Raw genomic sequence first — 20,686 nt, 5'->3', positions numbered from 1 at the left:
GCCTCGCAAGCACAAGGCCCTGGGTTCAATCCCCAGCACCGCCCAAAAAAATCTCTAATCAAATCAATCAAATTTTGGTTTCTTCCAGTGCTGGGGATTGAAATCAGGGACTCAATCATGCTAAGCAAGTACTATTACTGAGTTGCATCCCTAGCCCAAATCCTTCACTTTTTATTTTTCTGTCTGAGACTATAAATCCATTCTAGTTCACATCAATAAGAATAAAGAGTTTACACACTTTTCCTTAGGTTTCGTTTCATCTTTTTATTAGGATCTTTATCATCCCCTACTCCATCTTCAAATGGCCTCTTCAGAGCTGAAGACCCAGCACCTAAAACAAATCATGAAAGTTTAACTATCAGTCAAAACAATGACCTTCTTTATTCTAATATGTTCAGGTAGGAAAACATCGGAAATTACAAAGATCACACACATTTTTCACTGATTAATTAATCTATCATATTTATAATCTAGAAAAGCAAAATGTTTAAAAGCAAGTCTTCTAAAATGATTTAATATTATCACTTTTTACAAATATTTACTTTCCAATTTATGCATTATATGCACAAATATCTATGCATATGCTATGCTCTGATTCCGACACAGTGTGCTAGGAATTGAGTATGTGGCAGGAAATCAGGTCATAAAGGCAGAGCCCTCATGAAGGGACTCTTTTATAAGAGGCCTAAGTTTGTCCCTTCCACAATGTGAGAATACATAACAGGTGCCATCTGTTAGGAATAGGCCCTCACCAGATACAGAATCTGCTTGACTCTTTTTTTTTTTTTTTTTTTTTTGGGGGGGGGGGGTGATGGGGATCGAACCCAGGGCCTTGTGCTTACAAGGCAAGCACTCTACCGACTGAGCTATCTCCCCAACCCCACTCTGCTTGAATCTTGATGTTAGACTTCCAGCCTTTGGAAATGTGAAAAATAGATTTCTGTCACTTATAAATTGCCCAGTCTAAGGTGGTTTCTCTTAGCAGCCCAAAGAGACTAAGACAGAATGTATTCACATCTATTACATGTATAATCAGAGAAAGTCTGGAAGTTAATGTGTCAAAAATTTTAAAAGTAGTTACCTCTGATAGAATTTCTTTTTATTTGTATCTTCTAAAATATTTCTAAAGCTTAATATTTGCTTCTTATATAAATTTTAAAAGTAAACATGTTAAATCTTATGCTTTCAGAGATGTGATTATTAAACTATAAAATATTCTTCTGCCTCTTCAAATCCTATTCCAGATTTTATTTACAGTATCCCTCTCTCCATAAAGTCTTTCATATCAACTTTTCTAACAAAGTGTCAATGGGATCCAAAATATAGTCTGTATCATTGCCTATACCATCTACATAGTCTTGTGTGTCCTTAGTGTTCTTTGAAAGTTGAAGATATTTTCTCCTTCTACTTTATAAAGCATCTTAACACAAGACTTAAAAACAACATAATAGGTATGGAATAAAAAGTAATGGAACTGAAATTAATTTCTTGGATAAAACAGACTGTTAATAATGCTGTCAAGCAAAAACTTGCTGTCCAAGTTTTTTAAAAATAATACAGAAAAGTTCATCAACCTCTCCTAGTGTGTAAAAGATTTTTCTGGGCTGGGGAGATAGCTCAGTCGGTAGAGTGCTTGCCTTGCAAGCACAAGGCTCTGGGTTCGATCCCCAGCACCAAAAAAAAAAAAAAAAAAAAATTTTTTTTTCTGTGTCTTGAACTTAGAAGGTGGTTGTTAGGTTTTTCCTAAGGAAAGATGTGCTCAAGATATTCATGCCACAAGATTTTCAGATACTTCTAGTGAAAATCTGTAATAATACTGAGATTAATTAACTATTTTCTGATCATCAAGAGTTACTGTCCCTTGGGGTAAAGACTGACTGTGGCATTCGCCTGAGTCAATATTACCCTCTCAGGTCAATTAATCTTTAACAGAAGGCAATATCTGCTTAGTACTGTATTTCATTTGCATTACATAAAACTGTGAGTGTGCCAGTCTCCCAGAATGCAGTCTTTAAGAAACATTAGCAAAAAAGGAACTATGTATAATCAATCACTCTCCTGCTCATTAAATTACATTAAAAGTAGCTCCCTGATTAACTGGAAATCATAAGCTGGCTAAGTGCACTGAGTTATTCTCTAACTCATTCAGCTACATATATAAAGCTCAACGGAAGCTTCATTCTATCATCCCACCCATTGAAAAAGGGCTGGAAAATCTCAGGTTAATCATAATAGTAATCAGAAAAGAGGGGAGTTGCTTTACAGAAAGCTAGTTTTAAAACCTTTTTTACTATCGAGCAATAAGAAGTGATCATTTCTGAGACAACAATACTTAAAAACAACAGTTGAGTGCTTACCATCTGCCTGGCACTACTAGTAGTACCTTACATGTATTAATTTCCTTACTTTTCACAACCGCCATATGAAACTGGAACTTTTATCAATCCCATTATAAAATGATTCAGATATTCATTCAATAACAAATATTTACTATGCACAGGGCAATTTTAGGTGCTGAACATTTAACAGAGGACAATCTTCCTTTTCTCACACAGCTTAGGTATAGCAACGGAGACTAATTATAACATGTCATAAAATGAAGAACAGTAAAAGGCGCTTTATGGTGAAGAGGTGTTGCTATTTTATATATGGTATTCATTACGAGGGATCAGAAAGGCATCACTGATGAGGTGACCTTTTGATGAAGATATCTGAAAGTAAGAGCAAACAACTGAGTCATTTGGGGGAAAGCATTCCAAGAAGAGAAAAGAACATGTAGGTCCCAAGGCAGGAACATGCTAAGAAACATGATAAAGGGCTGAGCGATGGAAGTGGCAGGAACAAGGAATAGGTAGTAGTAGAAGATGAGGAGAGCTGGGTTACATAAGTTCTCAACTCTGTGCTATTAATTGACAAAATGTCAAGGTTCTACTTCCAGGATGTGAGAGTAAGTAAATCAGAATGGGGTTCCTGAAGTGTTCCTTCACAAAGGATGAGATGTTTAGAAAACTAAACAAATAAATATTTGTTCCTGGACAATGAAGAATTAGTCACAGTCTACATTGGGGGCCACATTTCCCCTTATGGCTATTTTCCAAATTCAGAATAGTTCACAAAGAACTGAACAGAGTTCTTCCTACAAACTCCTAGGTCTCAGGGTTCTAAAACTGAAGTTCAGAGACCACCAAGAAGAGAGCCTAGTAGATCCCCATACTTTAGATTGGGTTTCCAGAATGCTACATACTAAAAGTAAGATGAACTGGAAAAAGTCTATACTTCACAAAAATTGAAGCCCAGCTTCAATCACCTTAATCCCTAAGTGCAATAAAATGATCCAGGACTGCCAACTCCATTGGCCATCTCACTGAAAAAAAAAATATAAATACAGGCCTTAAAGCCTCTATAATTTTCATTTTGACCTTCAATATTCATCATAACCAGACACATGAGAAGATTTTGTGTTCAAAAACCGAGAGAAAGCAGACAACAGAAATATACCCAAGGGAGGACCCAGATGATGAACCTTTCAAATACAAACTTTATTACAAAGAATTTCTGGCAGAAAATCTGAAACTTAATAGTTTATAACAAAAATTCTAAAATGAAAGAAATACAACATAAGCTTAAAAACTGGCACACCAGCAAGAGGATTTGGGGGTGAGGAAGCTCTCAAACATGTTCTCAGATGACAGCAGAACAAGTAAACACTCATAAACAAAAAGTTAAATACAAAATCCTCATTTGTCTATAAAGGAAGCAATGATAGCTAAATGGACAATGGGTCTAAGAGTAATAAGGGAAAATAATAGTTTTAATTAAATAATAAAATTACTAATGTTAAAATAAGGTGATGTATTTAAATCTATGCTTAAAATGAAGCTTACCAACTTAAAAAATATATGCAATTAAATAAGAGACTGAAAAATCAATAATGGTAACGGACAGAATAAGAAGGCAGAAAAATTAAAGAGCAGAAATCAGTGAAACAATATGAACATACAACGTAAGATAATCAACAAAACCAAAAGTTGATTTTTAAAGACTAATAAAAAAAAATCCCTACTAAGAGAGATCAGAAAAAAAGGTATGAAATACATAAAAGCAATGCAAACAATAAAATGATGATCAACTTATGATCTACTTTATTACAAAATATGCTTGACTTTAGGTGAAATGGACAAATTCCCAGAAAACCACAAATTACCAAAAGTGTTATAAGAAGATGACAGTTCTGTGCCTAATTAGATCCATGATTTAAAACTTCCCACAAAGAAAACTACATGCCCAAAGGCTTCTAAATACTTAAGAGGAAAATATAATACCAATTCTTCACAAGCTCTTGCAAAGAACACAAAAGGAAGGAACACTTCCTAACTTACTTTATTGGGCAGTATAACCTTGAAGTTAAAACTTAAAATATTGTAGAAAAGGAATACTACTGGCCAATCTAACACACAAAAACCTACAAATAATTGTTTATAGTAGTTTTATTAGCCCCAAACCAAAAACTAACAAAATATCCTAAAATAGGTGAATGGTTAAACAAATTCTAGTTCATCTATACCACGAACTACTACTAAACAATAAAAAGGAACAAATTATTGACACATGCCAACATTTTGGGTAGACTCCAAAGATGACATGTTGGGGGGGGGGGGGCGACTCAAAAGGTCACATGCCATATAATCCCATGTACCTCTGATATGATAAAATAACACAGAAAAATTTTAGTGATTCCTGGGGCATAAAGGACTCGTGGGGGAAGAGAGGCAGCTATGCCTATAAAAGGGTAACATGAGGGAAACTTTTCTGGTGATGGAATAGTTTGGTATCTTGGTGGCAATAGTGGTTATAGAAAACTTAAATACACATATCAATGTCAATTTCCTGATATTGTACTACAGTTACACAAAATATAACCACTCAGAGGAACTGGGTGAGAGATAGTTAAGATCTCACCATAACATCTTTGCAACTGCCTGTGGAAAAAAGGACTGTTGCTTTGTTGAGATAAGACTTCCAAGGGAAAGATAAAAGCAGAAGGACTAGAGAGGAAGTTATAATAAACCAGGTAAGAGATAATGGTAGCTGAGGAAAGAATATTAGCAATGAGAGATTAAAGAAATAGATGAATTCTGGACAAACTTTAAAATAGAACAGGGTTTGCCGGTGGTTTGGAAATGAGAGAATGAAAAAGGATTCAAAGGTGGATTGAAGGACTTGGGTCTGAACACACAAGGTGGAGACTTTCCTCAATAGGGATAAGTATACCATGGCAAGAGAAGAACAGAGGCAGAGTGAGGCAGGAGTTTGGATTTTAGAAATCTTAGGTTTGAGATGGGAATACTGAAGCACTGAGTTGAAGGACCTGGTAAGTCTAGGATGTAAGAATAAACTTGGGACAATCCACAGTGTACAGAAGAAATTTCAAAGCAAGAGACTAAAGGAGTTGGTGTAAGTAAGGTCTAAGAACTGATTCCTGGGACACTTTAATATTTGAAAGTTAGAAAAATGAGGAAGAACAAGCAAAAAAACTGAGGGGATGCCAGTGGAGCTAGAAGAATGAAAGTGATGACCTGGAAGTCAAAAGAAAATTAATATTTCATTTCAAAAAAACTGTCTGGCAATATCAAAATGTTGCTGAGGATACAGAGCAACAGAAACTTTGATACACTGCTGGTGGGAGAGCAAACTGGCATATTTAACAGTTCACTAAGTCACTTACTGGTCTACCTTAACTCCAAGACACATACTTCAGAAGACATGTCTAAGACTACCCATAGCAGTACTGTGGGTGGTTGTCAAAAAATAAAGAACCTAAATGTCCTTCAAAAGTAGAATGACCGGTACCCTCCACACACACACAAAAAAGTAGAATGAATAAATTGCAATACACTCAAATACGTACTGCAGAGCTATTAAAATAAAAAAAATAATTCAGCACCATGAAGTAATTCCAAACCAATGCTGGAGAGAAAGAAGTCAGTCACAAAAGAGTAAACTTAGTACAGTTTCACTTCTTGAAAGTGCCAGGCAAAATCAAATTATTTAGGAAAGCAAAATATAAGTGGGAAAGTGATAAAGACAATTTAGGGGGCTGGGGTTGTGGCTCAGTGGTACAGCACTAGTCTAGCATGCATAAGGTCCTGGGTTCGATCCTCAGCACTACATAGAAGTAAAATAAAGGTATTGTGGCCACCTACAACTAAAACAAACAACAAAAAAGGGCAATCTAGGAAATGAACGGCAAAATGTCAGGAACGATAGTTCATGTGGCAAGAAGGTAATGGGGCAGAATAAATGGATGGTTCCCAAAGAGCTGTGATGTTTTGTTTATTAACCACACTAGTGATTAAAAGGATTTTTTTAAATAATTATTTTTAATCTGTATGCTTTTTCTATATATGGGCTGCATCTCATAATAAAATAAACATAGGTGCCAAAAGTTGGCCTGGGGATACAGCTCAGTTGGTATAGTGCTTGCCTTTTAAGCTTTTAAGCACAAGGCCCTGGGTTCAATCCCCAGCACCGCCAAAAAAGTTGCTAAGACTGACTGAAACCCAACCACCAAATGTGGTAACATGAAGGTCACAAGCAATAGAGCAGTGGGGAAGAAAGCATGATTAGAACAGGTTCAAAAGTGAACAGAGCGTGAGGAAAAGGAAGAAATAGGCCACAACTTCCAAAAGTACTGCTCTACAGGTGAGATGAGAAACGTGACTCTATTAGTGGAGCTGTAGAACTAAAAAAAAAAGAGTTTTATTTGGCTTTGTCTTGCAGATGGGAAATACTATAGCAGGTTTTCATGCTGATGAAAATGACTCAATAGACAGGGAAAAACTGACATTGGTGAGAAGACATAACTTCTGGAATAATGTCCACTGGTAGGCAAGAGGGAATGTGATACAGTAGACAAGTAGAAAGGCTCATCTTAGCTCCAGATTACTATTAATGTGAGGAAAACAGAAGCAAACAAGGTCATTAGATGACAGTAAGGAGAAGGGGCTAGAGATATGAAAGAGTTATCTAGGAAAACTGGAGAACCCTTGATCTTATAGGAGAATTGTCAGATAAGTAGTTCCCATGAGGTTAGTGATACAGACTTAAAGAAAAATGGTCAAGATGGCTGTGCTTTCTTCCCCCAATCATGTTCACAAATCTAATGTAGGCAAAAAGATGGAGTTCAATCAGTTAGAATATTATCAGAAAGAGAAGATCAAGGAAGTGAAAGTACATGCGAGGGAGTAATCATAATGATGGGTCAGAGAACACAAGCAGGGTACAAACAGAAGGGAGACCATGAAAATAAGTAACTATGTAAACGTAAGAAAATCAATGGTGAGTTCAAGAAATAAGAGTACTCGACAGACTGACAATAAGAGGAAGCTGGAAAGGGTACGAGTATAGTTATTGCTGAAGGCAAGGTCAAGGGTGTGTCCACAGAATGGGTAACTGAGTAAGGTAGAAGAGAAAGTAATTATGGGAGAAGAAGTCAAGGAATTAAGAATGTCAGAGTTTAGGGGAATAAATTACCTGAAAGAATATTGAAATCACCAAGAATTATAGGAATTAAATTTAAATATGAATGTCAGAAAGCTAGGTGCTAAAAGCATGAAATTATGAGGGAGCTCATCTTATAATCAAAGCACAAAATGAGAAAGTGACTTGTTCAGATCATTCAGGTACTAACTTATAGGGCTACAACAGGAACACTGGCACATTCTGACTTTATTTTATGCTCTATGTTGGCAGATTAGTAGTTCCCAAACTTCCGAGAAAGATCTTTAAGTTAAAAACAAAAACAAAACCTAAGTCACATAATAGCTGGTACACTTTCACTATCTAGTGGGAGGGCGAAAAAAGTACTGTGAATTCTGCAATAGAAATATTGTTTCTGCTACTAATCATAAGAAAAAACATATATATTGGAAATTTTTATTCAATCATGCCATTCATAGACAATGCTTAATGTGGTATGGATATGTAAATACCTCTCAGTAATCTCACTGCCAGTGTTTGAGCACACTCTTAAAAAAAACCAACTTTTTCTTCCATAAATTTTACTGAGCACTGCTTTATAACAATGATATGGTACAGTCTGGAGGATTCCTTCCCCTGAGGGAGGTCACAGTATAAGGCAGTGATTTTCAAACTTTTTAGTTCAGGACTATTTTATATTCTTTTTTTTCCCATGTTTTTTATGGGTACATTATAGTTGTACATAATGGTAAGATTTGTTGTTGCATATTCATACATTCACACAATATAACAATATAATCTAGCCAATATATCATTCCCATTAACAGTTTTACTTTGTGGGTAATATATATCAATATTAAGCTTTATGGAAATTAAAATAAAACATTAGCCTCTAGAAAACTGTACACTCAGGAAAGAGTGGAAAAGGAACACAAAAAGCACAAAAAGTCTTAATATTATTACTATTAAACAATTCTGATCTTGGGACTCCCTGAATAATTCTTTTTAGATCTACTGAAATTATAGTGTCTAAAAAATAGATTGAGCAACTGCACTATTTTTGTCATACAGAAATTACTAAAATATCAACTGTGACAGGTAGGCTGCATCCTAGGTGAAGAATATCTGGTATTAAATATCCCATCTTCTAATATAATGAGGAAAGAAAACAAATTGAAGTGTTTTCTGTGGCACAGTGAGAAGAGTAAGTGGATTCAGACTCAAATATCTGCTCTATTTCAGGCAGTGAGCCAGGCATTTTTACCTGATAACAGTCAATAAGGTAAGAAGACAATAATATCCCCACCAAGAGAGAGGAACTAATTGCTCAAAGCCTCAAACAGGTAAATGGTTGAGCGATGATTGGAATCCAGGTCATACTGATCCTATTTCTGTTCAAACTCTAATCTGAGTTCAAACAGACTAGCACAAATTGAAGATGGTCCTGAATTCTCCAATATTCTTTCCTCTATATTTTTGTTTTTCTTTCTTAGTTACATCACACTTTCAAGCATGAGAAAAATCATCAAACTGATCAGTGAAAATGTCTCCTCCTACTTTATGGTTTATCTCTTCTCCTTGGATCAGATGTTCTCAAAGTATGGTCTCTAGTCTATGTAGTAATAAAATATGACCAGCACAGACAAATGAGCTGATCATTAATAAGAACAAGCTAATGTCACTGATGCAGACACAGACCAACAAAGTCAGGGAAAAAAGCAATAAATTTCCTTGTAGATGTCTTAGATAAACAAGGATTAAGTTCCCTAAACTCTAACAAGAGAGGCATCCCACAACCATCACTACCAAACCCCAACCCTAATATAAGACATTCAGGCTCACCTTCTTTATCAGTAACTGACCAGGAATACTTCTGAAAAGGCTTACTAGAAGGAAGGGGATCCATCTCCAGCACTTTATAAATCTGGCCAAAGGCTGATAGTCTAAGCGCATGCTAAAGAATAAAACATTAATCAAATTTCAGTAGCCATTCATAAATCCATTAGATCATCTAGCTAAAATGACATTCATTAAATGCTGCTTTAATGGCAGAAGTTCCTAACAGCATGCAAGAAAAAAATGTTCAATCTGAATAATTCAGAAAATTAAGTTGTGATCTCTCTCTAATAAATCACCATGTGTGCCAAGACTTCCAAGACTTCTACCTGAGCACTGTGGGTAATATCTTCTTTTTGCTGGATGGTCATATAGCTCAGAGCATCTGTTGGGTCTCGCTCACAAGGATCATGAAGACCAGGGCCCCCTTTGGAAAAAAGCAAAGGCAAAACATAAGTATCATTTAGAACTGGATTAAGAACTCAATAAACTAACACAAGAGTGAGAGGAGAAAAGGAAAAAAAAAAAAACTGAGGAAGTAGAAGTCTGTTCAACTAGAGTATTAAGGACACTCTCATTTTTGATATGTTAGCACTAAACTGCCCATATTTTATACTGGAAGTCACTTGTGTATTTAACTCCAAGATTGGGTCTTACTCTGAAAATTTAGAAACAACATGATGAATCATTCCAAATCCTTAAAGGGATTACATATGAAAAAATAAGACCAAATTTAACTTTTCCAAATTTAACACCAGACTGCAAACAGAATGAACTTCATACATTTTAAATCAACATGTGCATTTTCAAATTCAGACTTCTAGGTAAAACAAATTCATAGCAGACATAATACTTTATTAGTACACTTTATGTTAGTACATAAAAAAAAATTACAATTATTGGAAAAGTTTACAGCACTTTTCCAACACATAAACATTCTAGTTGCTAACAGTCTAAGCAAAATAGCTCAAAAATAGCATCATTTTCCTGCATAGAGGACAAATTTAGTACATATTTAGAAAAATAAACTGAGATTTTTCTGATTTATTTATTTATTTGCCTCCAGAGTTTGAAACCCTTACCAGGAAGTAGTATTCCAGATGCCAAACACTCCATTACTCGTCTCAAGGCCTCCCCAGCGCCCAAAGGTCTATTACAAGTACCTATAGACTTTTCACATATAAGCTCTAGTGGCTAGAAGATATTAAATTACAAATTAGTACATGCACCAAGTGTTAAAAGGATTCCAGTTAAATGTGAGCTGACATTTCTATCTACAAGGGAAGCCAAAAAAAGCAAAAGTCAATTTAATATTTAGGGCCCACTTCACTCTTCCCCATGATTAACAATTTTTTCCCCCAGAGAGATTTCAGGAAGTGGGAAGGCAGTGCTGGGGACTAAACCCAGGGCTTCACGCATGTTAAGCAAGTGTTCTACTACCGCTGAACTACATATATCCCCAGTCCCACAACCAGTTTTTAAACTGAGCATTTTTGAGATATTCTCAAATGATGCTTTTATAACAAAAGCTTTCTAATTTTTAGTTACTCTGAAAGAATCACTAAAGAAAGTATGGTCATCTAATTCATTTAACAAAGATTTAACAGGGCTTAATATAAGTTAGTAATAGCTAATAACAGGCAATATACAAACCCAGCCCACCAAAATCCCACTAAATTTACTAGAAAACCCTCAAACCATAAATAGCTCAATGTAAGAATAAGACTTCATTTTAGACAGTCTGTTCAAGAACTATAATTTGAATAAAAAAAGAACCAAATCTGTACTTAACAAACTGCAAACTAATGATACTTTATCAAAGTAATAATTACAGCTTTATTTGAACTGATTTATAAAGTTCTTAAGTTGTAGTCTTGATTATGTCAGGTATAATTTCCAAATTAAGTCAATGTTATGAAATATATTAACATGGCAAATTAGCAATTAACTTGTAAATGTCTCCATTGGACTGTCAGGTAATTTCAACCATAAAGGCAAGAGGCACTGAAAAAGAAATGGGTCAGCCGAGCAACCATCAGTGCAGAGCTGAGGGCAGGAAGACACTTATCAAAAAGATATCTGATTCTGTAACAAGTTGTAAGTGTAAGAAAAGAATTCAAATAAAACATGCATAATTTTCCCCCAGGGCAAAAACAGATAACACATACCTTAGGTAACACAGAAGGTAGTCATTTTATAATAACACACCATTTCTATAGGAAATGGTATAACTTTGCTATAGCTTTGGAACTTGCTTTTAACTATATTTAAGTACTTACCCATCCTTTTAATGGTGCCCATGTGGGGACTCTGTTGCACAAATCACGCAGAATGCGGAGGACAATTACACATGATTTTAATCCATTTGCCCTTGCCTAAAACAAACAAAATGATTCCAATATCCCTATTGAAATTCATTCTTCATTTTAAGCATATTGATCATGGATAGGTTCTTTAACTGAATACTAAGTAGCAAGCCATTCATTGGTTTTCAAGCAAACCAAAATATCAAGCTATCAAAAATAGTAAATTGTGGTTCAGAAAGAAAGATTTTAAAGTAAAATAAACTTTATATTAAAATTCCTTATGTAGCCTTATGGCAATTCCATTGCAGGCAACTATTACTTTTAGCTTTTTTCCCATGGTTGTATTTTACAAGTCATCATTTAAAATTCTGAATAACTTTAGGCCAAAAAGAATTGTATGATAACAAAACACCATTAACTATAATAGAACTATTCTAGGCACTTAACCTAAGTTAACTCTTTTACTCCAACAACCCTAAGAAATAGAAAGTACCCCATTTTATATAGTGCACAGAAACCACTGTTGGGATTCTAAGCAAAACCTGCACAAGTCTACAGTAACAGTAAGAAAATAACAAAAAGCCAACCTGAAACCATTTGGCATGTCGAAGAGACGCCAAGGCGTTCAGGCATTTCTGCCTGTCCAATAAGTCCGGAGGATCTTTCATCGCAACATTTTCTAATGGTAAAATGGGATAGAGAGAGACAGATACAATTGACCAAGGGGTTCCTGTCGAATTACCAAACAATTTTTAAAAAAGAAGAACAGCAGTATCTGAGTGAACTAATAAGACTCCCAGAAATTTTCACAATTTGGCTTTGTTGCTTCTTTTTCAAATTATGTGCACAATTACTTGAGTAAATAGGAATAAGAATAGCATCTGTGCACAAGTACAAAGGAACATATAAGAATTCATTTTGTCAACAAATCAGTGATCCTGCTTCTTACAATCTGGGATCTTATCAATAAGCATGAAAAACATCATGGCACAAAATAAGTACATAGCACTTTTTCCTTTGACAAGACATGAAGAAGGGAAATTTGGGACCAATAGCAATCATAACTTTTTTTTCAGAAAAAAATTTGATCACTGATCAGTTTTTAAGAAAAACTGGAGCTCTAATGGTCAACTTGAGATTTACTGAGAAAACACTAAGTATTCCAAAACACTTTTTGCAACTAAACGAACTCATTCAACAGATAACCATTACTAGAAACTTTACTCCACTGATGAGAACTCAAGTGTTATCCTGAAGTTCTCATGTCTTTTCTGGGACAAAATCATTAAAACTACAAATATAAAACAAATTGAAATACACTTCCAGTTTATATACCTCCTTGTGTAAAAAAGGCAGTTCAAAGACTACTATCTAATTACAGCTCTTTGGCTTACTTTAACATTTTAAAATTTGGTTTAGATGGCCCAAAGCAGTTAAAATTAAAAATTCAAACATGATTAATGACAAATACCCACTCTGAAGAAGATGTTACATGATACTAAATCCAAGATTCCAAAGGTAAATTTATTTCCTCTAAGCTACAAAGAAGTAGGCTTTTTTTTTTTCTTTTTTTTTTTTTTTTAAGTCTTGTTGCATTATTTAAAAGCATACAACATACAAATGTTTCTTGGGGGATGATATTTTATCTAATCTAATTAAATCAGATTTATTATTCTCTCTGAAGAACTTTTATATTTAAGACAGCCCATCTTCCTGAATTCTCCTAACAGTAGCTGGTTTGGTTATACATTTGTGTGGGTCAACTACTACAGTATAAGTATTTTTAAATAAAGGATAAAAGCAGTTATCAAACTGCTTAGTTATCAGACTCCACTATAGCAAATACATTTATTCTAATGGATAAAATGTCATTAACTAAAACTGAAAGCATTAATACCCAATAGGAAACAAATTTCCTTTGGTACATGCCTACAATCCCAGCAGCTCAGGAGGCTGAGGTAGGAAGAGCCCAAGTTCAAAGTCAGCCTCAGCAAAAGCAAGGCACTAAGCAATTCAGTGAGACCCTGTCACTAAATAAAATACAAAATAGGGGTGGGGATGTGGCTCAGTGACCAGTGTCCCTGAGTTCAATCCCTGGCACGCTCCCCACAAAAAAAAAAAAAAAAAAAAAAAAAAAAAAAAAAAGAAAACAAATCTCCTTTACTGTCAGTTCTCTGTTGGCTAAAATAAAAAAATTTAAAAAACTATAAAGGACAAAGTGCTACACACTTATTTTATGACAAGGTGAGCTCTACAGCAGATATCTGCATTGTTCGCCATTAGTCCCTGCCAACAAAAATCACAACACAGGTTCTCATTTCATTATCCCCACCTTTTTTTTTTTAACTTATAAAATGGAAACTCTTGAAAAGAATTATTAATGTGGATTTATTTATAAACATCGATAAATACACCAAGGGTATTGTATTCACAGGTGATGTAGCTCCTAGACTTGCTCAATTTTGTCTTGACACAAAATGTACAACTAACTCATTTTAATGATTTATGTCAAAATGTTTAACTGTGATCAATACAAGTATCTCTGTAAAGCTCACATACCAGATAAAAGACTATGAATGATTAGAATCTGTTAAAAGTTAGACATGACAAAGGTTGACTGACTGCTAAGTAACATGATCCAAACAGAAGATACAGAATTTGCTTATTTTCCACCACTTCAATTTTAAAATTAATAGGGGAAAAAAACCAGTAAAGTAAGATAAGCTTTATTCTAACATCTTACCAAGTGTGGATGTTGAGAAAAGGGAGGCAATAGAAGAGGGAAGTGAGGCAGAAGAATTTTTTATAGAAAAAAGCAAGTTAAGTCAAAACTCTTTATGTACTTTCTTGTATTTCATCCAGTGGTCAGAGTTTGTAATTTAAGCCTTAGATTAATTGTATTTATAGCAGGTATTCACAACAGGGACCACAGGAAAATATTTCAATAAATCCTTTCATCTCTAAGATTATAATTACAAACTCTTATTAAAAAAATCAAGACATCAGCTTGCTACAGACAGTCAACATTTGGAGACAATAGGTTGTACTGAAAAGAGATGAAACGGGCAGGCACTGGATGGAAGACTTGCAACAGATTCCCTTTACATCACCATCAGAATGGCCATGTTTCTTCATGCTCTGATAGTCAAAAAGTCAAAAGATCCAAAATGTCTCAATAGTAATGCAGTGGGAAATAGCAGAGGAGATATAATTCATCTCATTTTACCTTCAAAGCTTTTTTATATTAAATAAAATAAATTCATATGGTACTACAGTGCTATGTCCACCTTGTCTATTTCCTTTATGTAATTAATAATATATGGTTTTATATATTTTCATTGATTAAAAAAATAACTTCATTATTTGGCAATTATTTTGCTTCATTAATATGGCAATCATAGGACTGGTGCTAGAATTTAATACTTCTGGACTTCAATGTAAGAGTTTCAATTTTGTTGGGAAAAGGCTTTACTGATGAAAAAGACGGGGAGGAGTTCTCATGGAATCCTTAATAGAAACAATAGAACTGTGAGCCATTTCATTTTTTACTACAGTGACCACTGAAACAAAAAGTAGCATGAGAGGTTATAGTAGAGGGATGTTAGCAAAAATGCCAGAAGAAAAAAAAACTTTTAAAAACGTATTACTCAGTAACCTGGCACCAGGGCATGAAGGTACATTCAACATTCTGAACAATGGAAGCATTGGAAAGACGTCTATTATACCTAATGATGTTTATTTGGTTAGAGGTTAGATCAGTGAACAGAATCACACCATACGCAGGAAATGTTGGTCAGTTTCTCTCAGTGCCCTACAAGCAAATTATCTGACCCTGTTAACAAAATCACTAGACTGAAGATGGGGCAGGAAAAAAGCCAAACACAACTGTTAAGTAGGAGTTATGTGTTTAGAATCTGGACTCTTTAAAGGCAAAATAATTTAGCTGGGGTATCATGACAGGCTCCTTGACAATCTGCATGAAACTGAGCTACTGAGTTCATGTTGAAAGAATTTCCTAATTAGCCTGAAGATATCCTGGCAGCCCCTCCTCTCTCAAATTCCTTGAAGCTTTCAGGAAAGAAGACGTTATGTCCCAAAGCACTGTCCAAGCAAAATATCAGAACACAATAATGTGGACAGGTAAATGTAGAAACAAAGTAGAACAGAGAGAGATTATTCTCATTTATTCCAGTAATGACACTTAGGATGACTTTCCTTCAGTGGCAGTCAAGCATTGGAAAGATAATAGTCAAAGGTTTGCCCTGCATAAATACCCAGAGCAGCTGGTTAATAGCTGGGGAAGGCAGGAAAATAAAGCCTACAGCATCATTCTAATCTCAGTTGTGATCTCTAAACTGAGAATCTACTATCTCAAGACACATGCTAGAGAACTTCTGCCAAGAAGAGTCAGAAGTTCACACTGGCACCAATACATGAAAAGAGACTCTTGGGCAGCTTCTCTGTCATCCCTGAACCACGCCTCCCCCACCCCCACCAATTCTGGGGACAGAGGTTTATATTAGTCTTAGCCAGAGAAGTCTCTAGTTTCCCTATCCACCTGGTTTCAAACTGCTTTATAAATGTGATAAAAAGATGATTTATCAGTCCCAATCACAAATATAGTTCTGTTTTAAAATCACAAACACCAAAAGAAGATGAGACCATAATGCTCAGAAGGACTAGATCTGCAAAGCACTCATGCAGATCCCAGAAAGGAATGGGAAAGTTACATTGCACACTAAATTTTGAGTAAGAGGACCTGGCCAAATGTTAAACTTTCCTCATTTAAAAGGCAGGATAGTAACTACCTCAAGAGAGCTGCCGTGAGGTTTTTTTGTTTTGTTGTGTTTTAATAAATCACATACAAGAAAATGCTTATCACACAGTAGACTATTAAAATACCTCAAAAGACACAGATCTTCAAAATCTATTGCTTGAGCTATGAGATGTTACTCATTGTTAATGCTTCTGTCTTATATACTGGACATATTTATTTAATCAGACAATATGCTGAGTACAAAAATTCAATTCACTAATTTACATGTGGTGTTCTTTGATTGCCTCCTATGTGTTGGGTATACTTGTAGGTGCTAAGGAAAAAGAAAAGCAGTAGTAAAAAAAAAAAAAAAAAGATAACTACTCTCAATGAATCATTAGTTATAGAATGAGCCTGCTCATTATGAGCACCACAGAAAACCTGTTTACTGATTCTAACAGTATGTGCTTCAATGGGTGTTTAAGAATTTAAATATGTTTACATTCAGGTTGCTAGACCCTACTGTGCACACATTACTCACATTGTTAACTGAAGCAGTTTGAATAGGTAAATTTGTGCTAAGAATCTTTAGTAAGCTGAATTATTACCACTATTTGTTGAGCAGATACATTGTGCCAGTTATACAAGTCACATTATATAAATTCTCTTGTTTAACCTGTAAACAACTTTTTGAAGTATTTATTATCCACACTTTAAAATGAAGAAAGCATAACCAAGGTCACAGAGCAGTACTAACTAATGGAATTAATACTGAACGAACATAAGGCTGCTGTGCACCAAAGTCTGCACTTTTTCTCCAGTGCCTTCTTTAAAAGAAAATATGTAGTAATTGAAAGCACCCAGAAAACCACTCCAGATGCAGAACTCACACAAGAGATATTATTAAGCAGACGAACAGAGTGTCTGTCCTTAAGGGCGCATGGGGGGCAGGGGGAGCTATTCTTAAGTAGTGGAAGTTCGCTGGCTAACAATCTAGGAAGGTACTGAGTTATCTCAATTGATTGTTCACAGTCAGTAACAATCTAGGTTGTAAAGTCGTGTGGGGGTTGGGGCAGGCTCTTGCCCAGTGACCCTCTTTTCCACACTTGAGGCATGGGCCTGGAGGTCTGAGAGCTAGGGTGTTCCTAGTAGTGGCTGGTTGAGCAGGTCTAGCTGGCTGAAAGGCTTTGGCTAGCATTTGGTATTTTAGTTTTTGGGTTTTTTTCTTCCCTTCCGTTATATACCCTGAATGCCACCACTAGAACCTCTTGGCTATTGGGTAAGGGAGCCCCTGTTGACCACCTCAATTTAGCCTTTATGTCTAGGTAGCTTTGGGAAAAATAATAAGTCATGAGTAGCTGTTGTTCCTCCACAGTTTCAGGGTCCTGATTAGTATATTTGAGCATGGCTTCTGTGAGGCAACTCAGAAAGGCAGATGGGATGACTTTTCAGTTTTGTCCTATCTGAAGTTCATCATAATTAATGGGTTTAATGGTTGCCTTTCGAAGACCTATAAGAACGCAGGTTTGGAATTCATCTCATTGCAGACACCTGGTCACCGTGTTATAATCTCATTGGGGTTCCCTATCTGGTACTGCTTCAGCCCCAATGGGGTGGGTCGGGTTTGACTGCTGAATCTCATCTGCCTAATTGCACACCTTTTCTCAGACTCTCCTATGTTCCTTGTAAGACTGGGTAAGATATTGAAATTCCTTCATGAAGTTTGCAGAATTGGAGGTGAAGGAGCCTAGCTGCTTCTCTATCTAGGAAAGACTGAAGAGTGAGAAAGGAACATGGACTCTGATCACTCCCTCCACACCAGTCACCTCCTGTAGAGGAGCTGGAACATGTACATGGGACCAACTGCCTGGAGGACTGGGTAGGCTGGGCGGAGGGAGGAAGCAGAAACAGCAGGGCAAAGGAGATGGAGAAGCAAGGGCCACAGGGTCCTCTGCCACAGGAGACTGGTATGGGGGTGGTTCAAAGTCGGAGGAGGAGGAGGGATTAGGAGGGGAAGAAGCAGCAGGGGAAAGTGAAGATTCACTGCCAAAAGGAGGTGTTCGGGTTTCCAGGAAGAACAAAGATCAGGTTTAGTGTACAAGAAAGAGAAAACTTAAAGGTAAGGAATCTCTCTCCATCTACTTGCTCACTCACAGAAGTTGTATAAGTCCCATAGAACACTGGGATCCAGGGTGCCATTATGGCCATTTGGATTGATTATCTAAAGGATACTGTGGCCAAATATCATTATACTAGTGAATAAGTTTTGGTGGCTCTAGGCCAGGAGTCAGGTGAAGGGGTTTAAGATTGTCTAGTAGGCACCCCAGGGGGAATCTGCCAGAATGGAGGACCCAGATCCCATGGTGGAGACTGATAAACAGCCAAATCAGTATCCAAGGCATCCTGAGGTCACAGACTAGTTGGCTGGAGACAAGGCAGCAACACAATGATGGGTGTCGACACTCCCATCAGAGTGTGCCAGACAAAAGCCAAGGGGGTTGAGGACCTGGCACCAGAAATTTTAAGAGAAAAAGTGTCAGGGGCGGGCTCTGAGGGCCCCAGAGCCGCACCGTGGCCTGATCTCTAAGATGGTGCCTGGCAGCTTGCCAGACATAGCTGCACTCATAAACAAGTTTTAGGAAGTAACTCTGGTTGGCTGTTGTACATGAGGCAATCCTGGTATCTGCCTGGAGACTGTTCCTTGATAGGCTGACTTTCCTGGTAGTCTACTCTCTGATAGGCTGATGTTCTCAATATAAGTCTAAGACTTGTGGAATAAAATCTTCTTGGTTCCTGTGATCAAGAAAAGCGTACGCGTTGTGATTGTCCCCGCGGGCGGTGGGCAATCATAAAAAAGTGAAGAGGAGCCTCAACCCAGAGAGAGACTCTCCACCATAAAGATCGGGGACCCACCCATCAGATAAGGTCAACTAAGGGAGCCAGCAGTAACTGTAAAAGTAGCTGGGGGAACCCCCACTCCTCAACTGCCTTGAGGACGACAATCAACAGTCAAGTCTCAGGTCAGCAGAGGAGTGTTTAAGTCGACCTAGGTGAAAACTCAGCAATCTGAAGGCCAGTGGTGGATTTAGAACTAGGCTTCCAAGCGAATGGAAGGTGAGACCAGTGTCCAGGGCTCTGGGGCATCAGATGGGATTCCACTCGCCTAAGTGGCAGTAGAAGAGCTCAACCGAGTCATGGCACCAATAAAAGCACCCAGAAAAACCACTCCAGAGGCGGGAACTCACACAAGAGATTTCATTAAGCAGATGAACAGAGTGTGTGCCCTTAGTGGGGGGAGAGAGAAACAGGGAGGGGGAGCGAGGGAAGGAAGGAAAGAGGAAGAGGAAGAGGAAGAGGAAGAGGAAGAGGGAGTGGGAGGGGGAGGGGCAGGGGCAGGGGAGCTATTCTTAATAGTGGAAGGTCTCAGGTTAATAACAATCTGACCAATGACTGATGAGGAAGTTCGCAGGCTAACAATCTAGGTTGTAAAATGGTATGGGGGGTGGGAGCAGAATCGGGAGAAATGGCTGTAGTCTTGTTAACCCATTGTCCCTTTGGTAATGAATGAGGAAATGGTTAGGTTCTACAGGGCCTATAAATAAAGAATTAGAATATGGTAAGAAGACTGACTCCAAGAAGGAGCCTTACATATGAAATTTTTAAACAATACAAAAGATTCACTGTGTACTCTGGCAATTTAAAATATAAATGGTGATTTGAAATGAGTAGTTAAATCCACTACTGCACAGACTCTAACACAAAGGATATAAATTTGATGTAGTAATATGCCCCAATCCTCTGGTTCTGCCTTTTTCCCTTTTCAAATTTTACCCAAATAAGTAGCAAGAGACAGAAGAGAAATGCATGAGGTGTGTATGTACTGTGAATTGTTTATTTATGGATGATCAAAAGTCCAGATAGCATAGGAAAATGTTTCCAAGGAAAAAAGAAGTTACAATGGATGTGTTTTTTAAACTTTGAAAAATGAGTAGAAATTGAAAGGGGGGGCTGTCTTTCAGTCCCAGAAATCCCTGGAACCTGAATGAATCTTGTGCTTTCATTCCATGCAGCTGCAAATAACTGCATCAAGGAGCTAAGGAGTGCCTAGTATGAGCAAATAGAATTGTAAAAACAGATCTCAAATGCTCAATTATGCTGAAACTTTCAAGTTGCCCAGGAATACACAAAACTGCTAGCAAAGAACAAAAAGGTTCTTTGACAAAGCCCAGGTTAGACAAAATGAGTAAATTTAAAAAGATCATGTGAGTCAACAGGGCTGGGATGTTAAGAATAATGCAGGGCAAACCTT

At 36.8% G+C, this 20,686-nt stretch overlaps 1 protein-coding gene across 4 annotated transcripts in view; it reads right to left on the bottom strand.

Annotated features, from left to right (window-relative positions):
* Positions 1-20,686, bottom strand: part of Strbp (spermatid perinuclear RNA binding protein) — a 151,430-nt gene that overhangs the window by 45,414 nt on the left and 85,330 nt on the right. For all 4 annotated transcript variants that reach the window (XR_007105055.1, XR_007105056.1, XM_047525845.1 and 1 more), the window contains exons 6-11: positions 12,209-12,300; positions 11,595-11,690; positions 10,398-10,509; positions 9,645-9,742; positions 9,322-9,433; positions 239-331 (exon numbers count right to left, since the gene is read on the bottom strand). Coding sequence is in view for 2 of the 4 variants with exons in the window: in XM_047525845.1 (XP_047381801.1) it covers positions 239-331; positions 9,322-9,433; positions 9,645-9,742; positions 10,398-10,509; positions 11,595-11,690; positions 12,209-12,300 (603 nt within the window). In the remaining 2 variants the exon portion in view is untranslated. The remainder of the gene's footprint in view (positions 1-238; positions 332-9,321; positions 9,434-9,644; positions 9,743-10,397; positions 10,510-11,594; positions 11,691-12,208; positions 12,301-20,686) is intronic.

The sequence above is a fragment of the Sciurus carolinensis genome, chromosome 14 (genome assembly GCF_902686445.1).
Source record: "Sciurus carolinensis chromosome 14, mSciCar1.2, whole genome shotgun sequence".
In the NCBI taxonomy this organism is placed as follows: domain Eukaryota; kingdom Metazoa; phylum Chordata; class Mammalia; order Rodentia; family Sciuridae; genus Sciurus; species Sciurus carolinensis.
The sequence above is the reverse complement of the archived record's forward strand: the minus strand, read 5'-3'. Positions and strand labels throughout refer to the sequence as shown.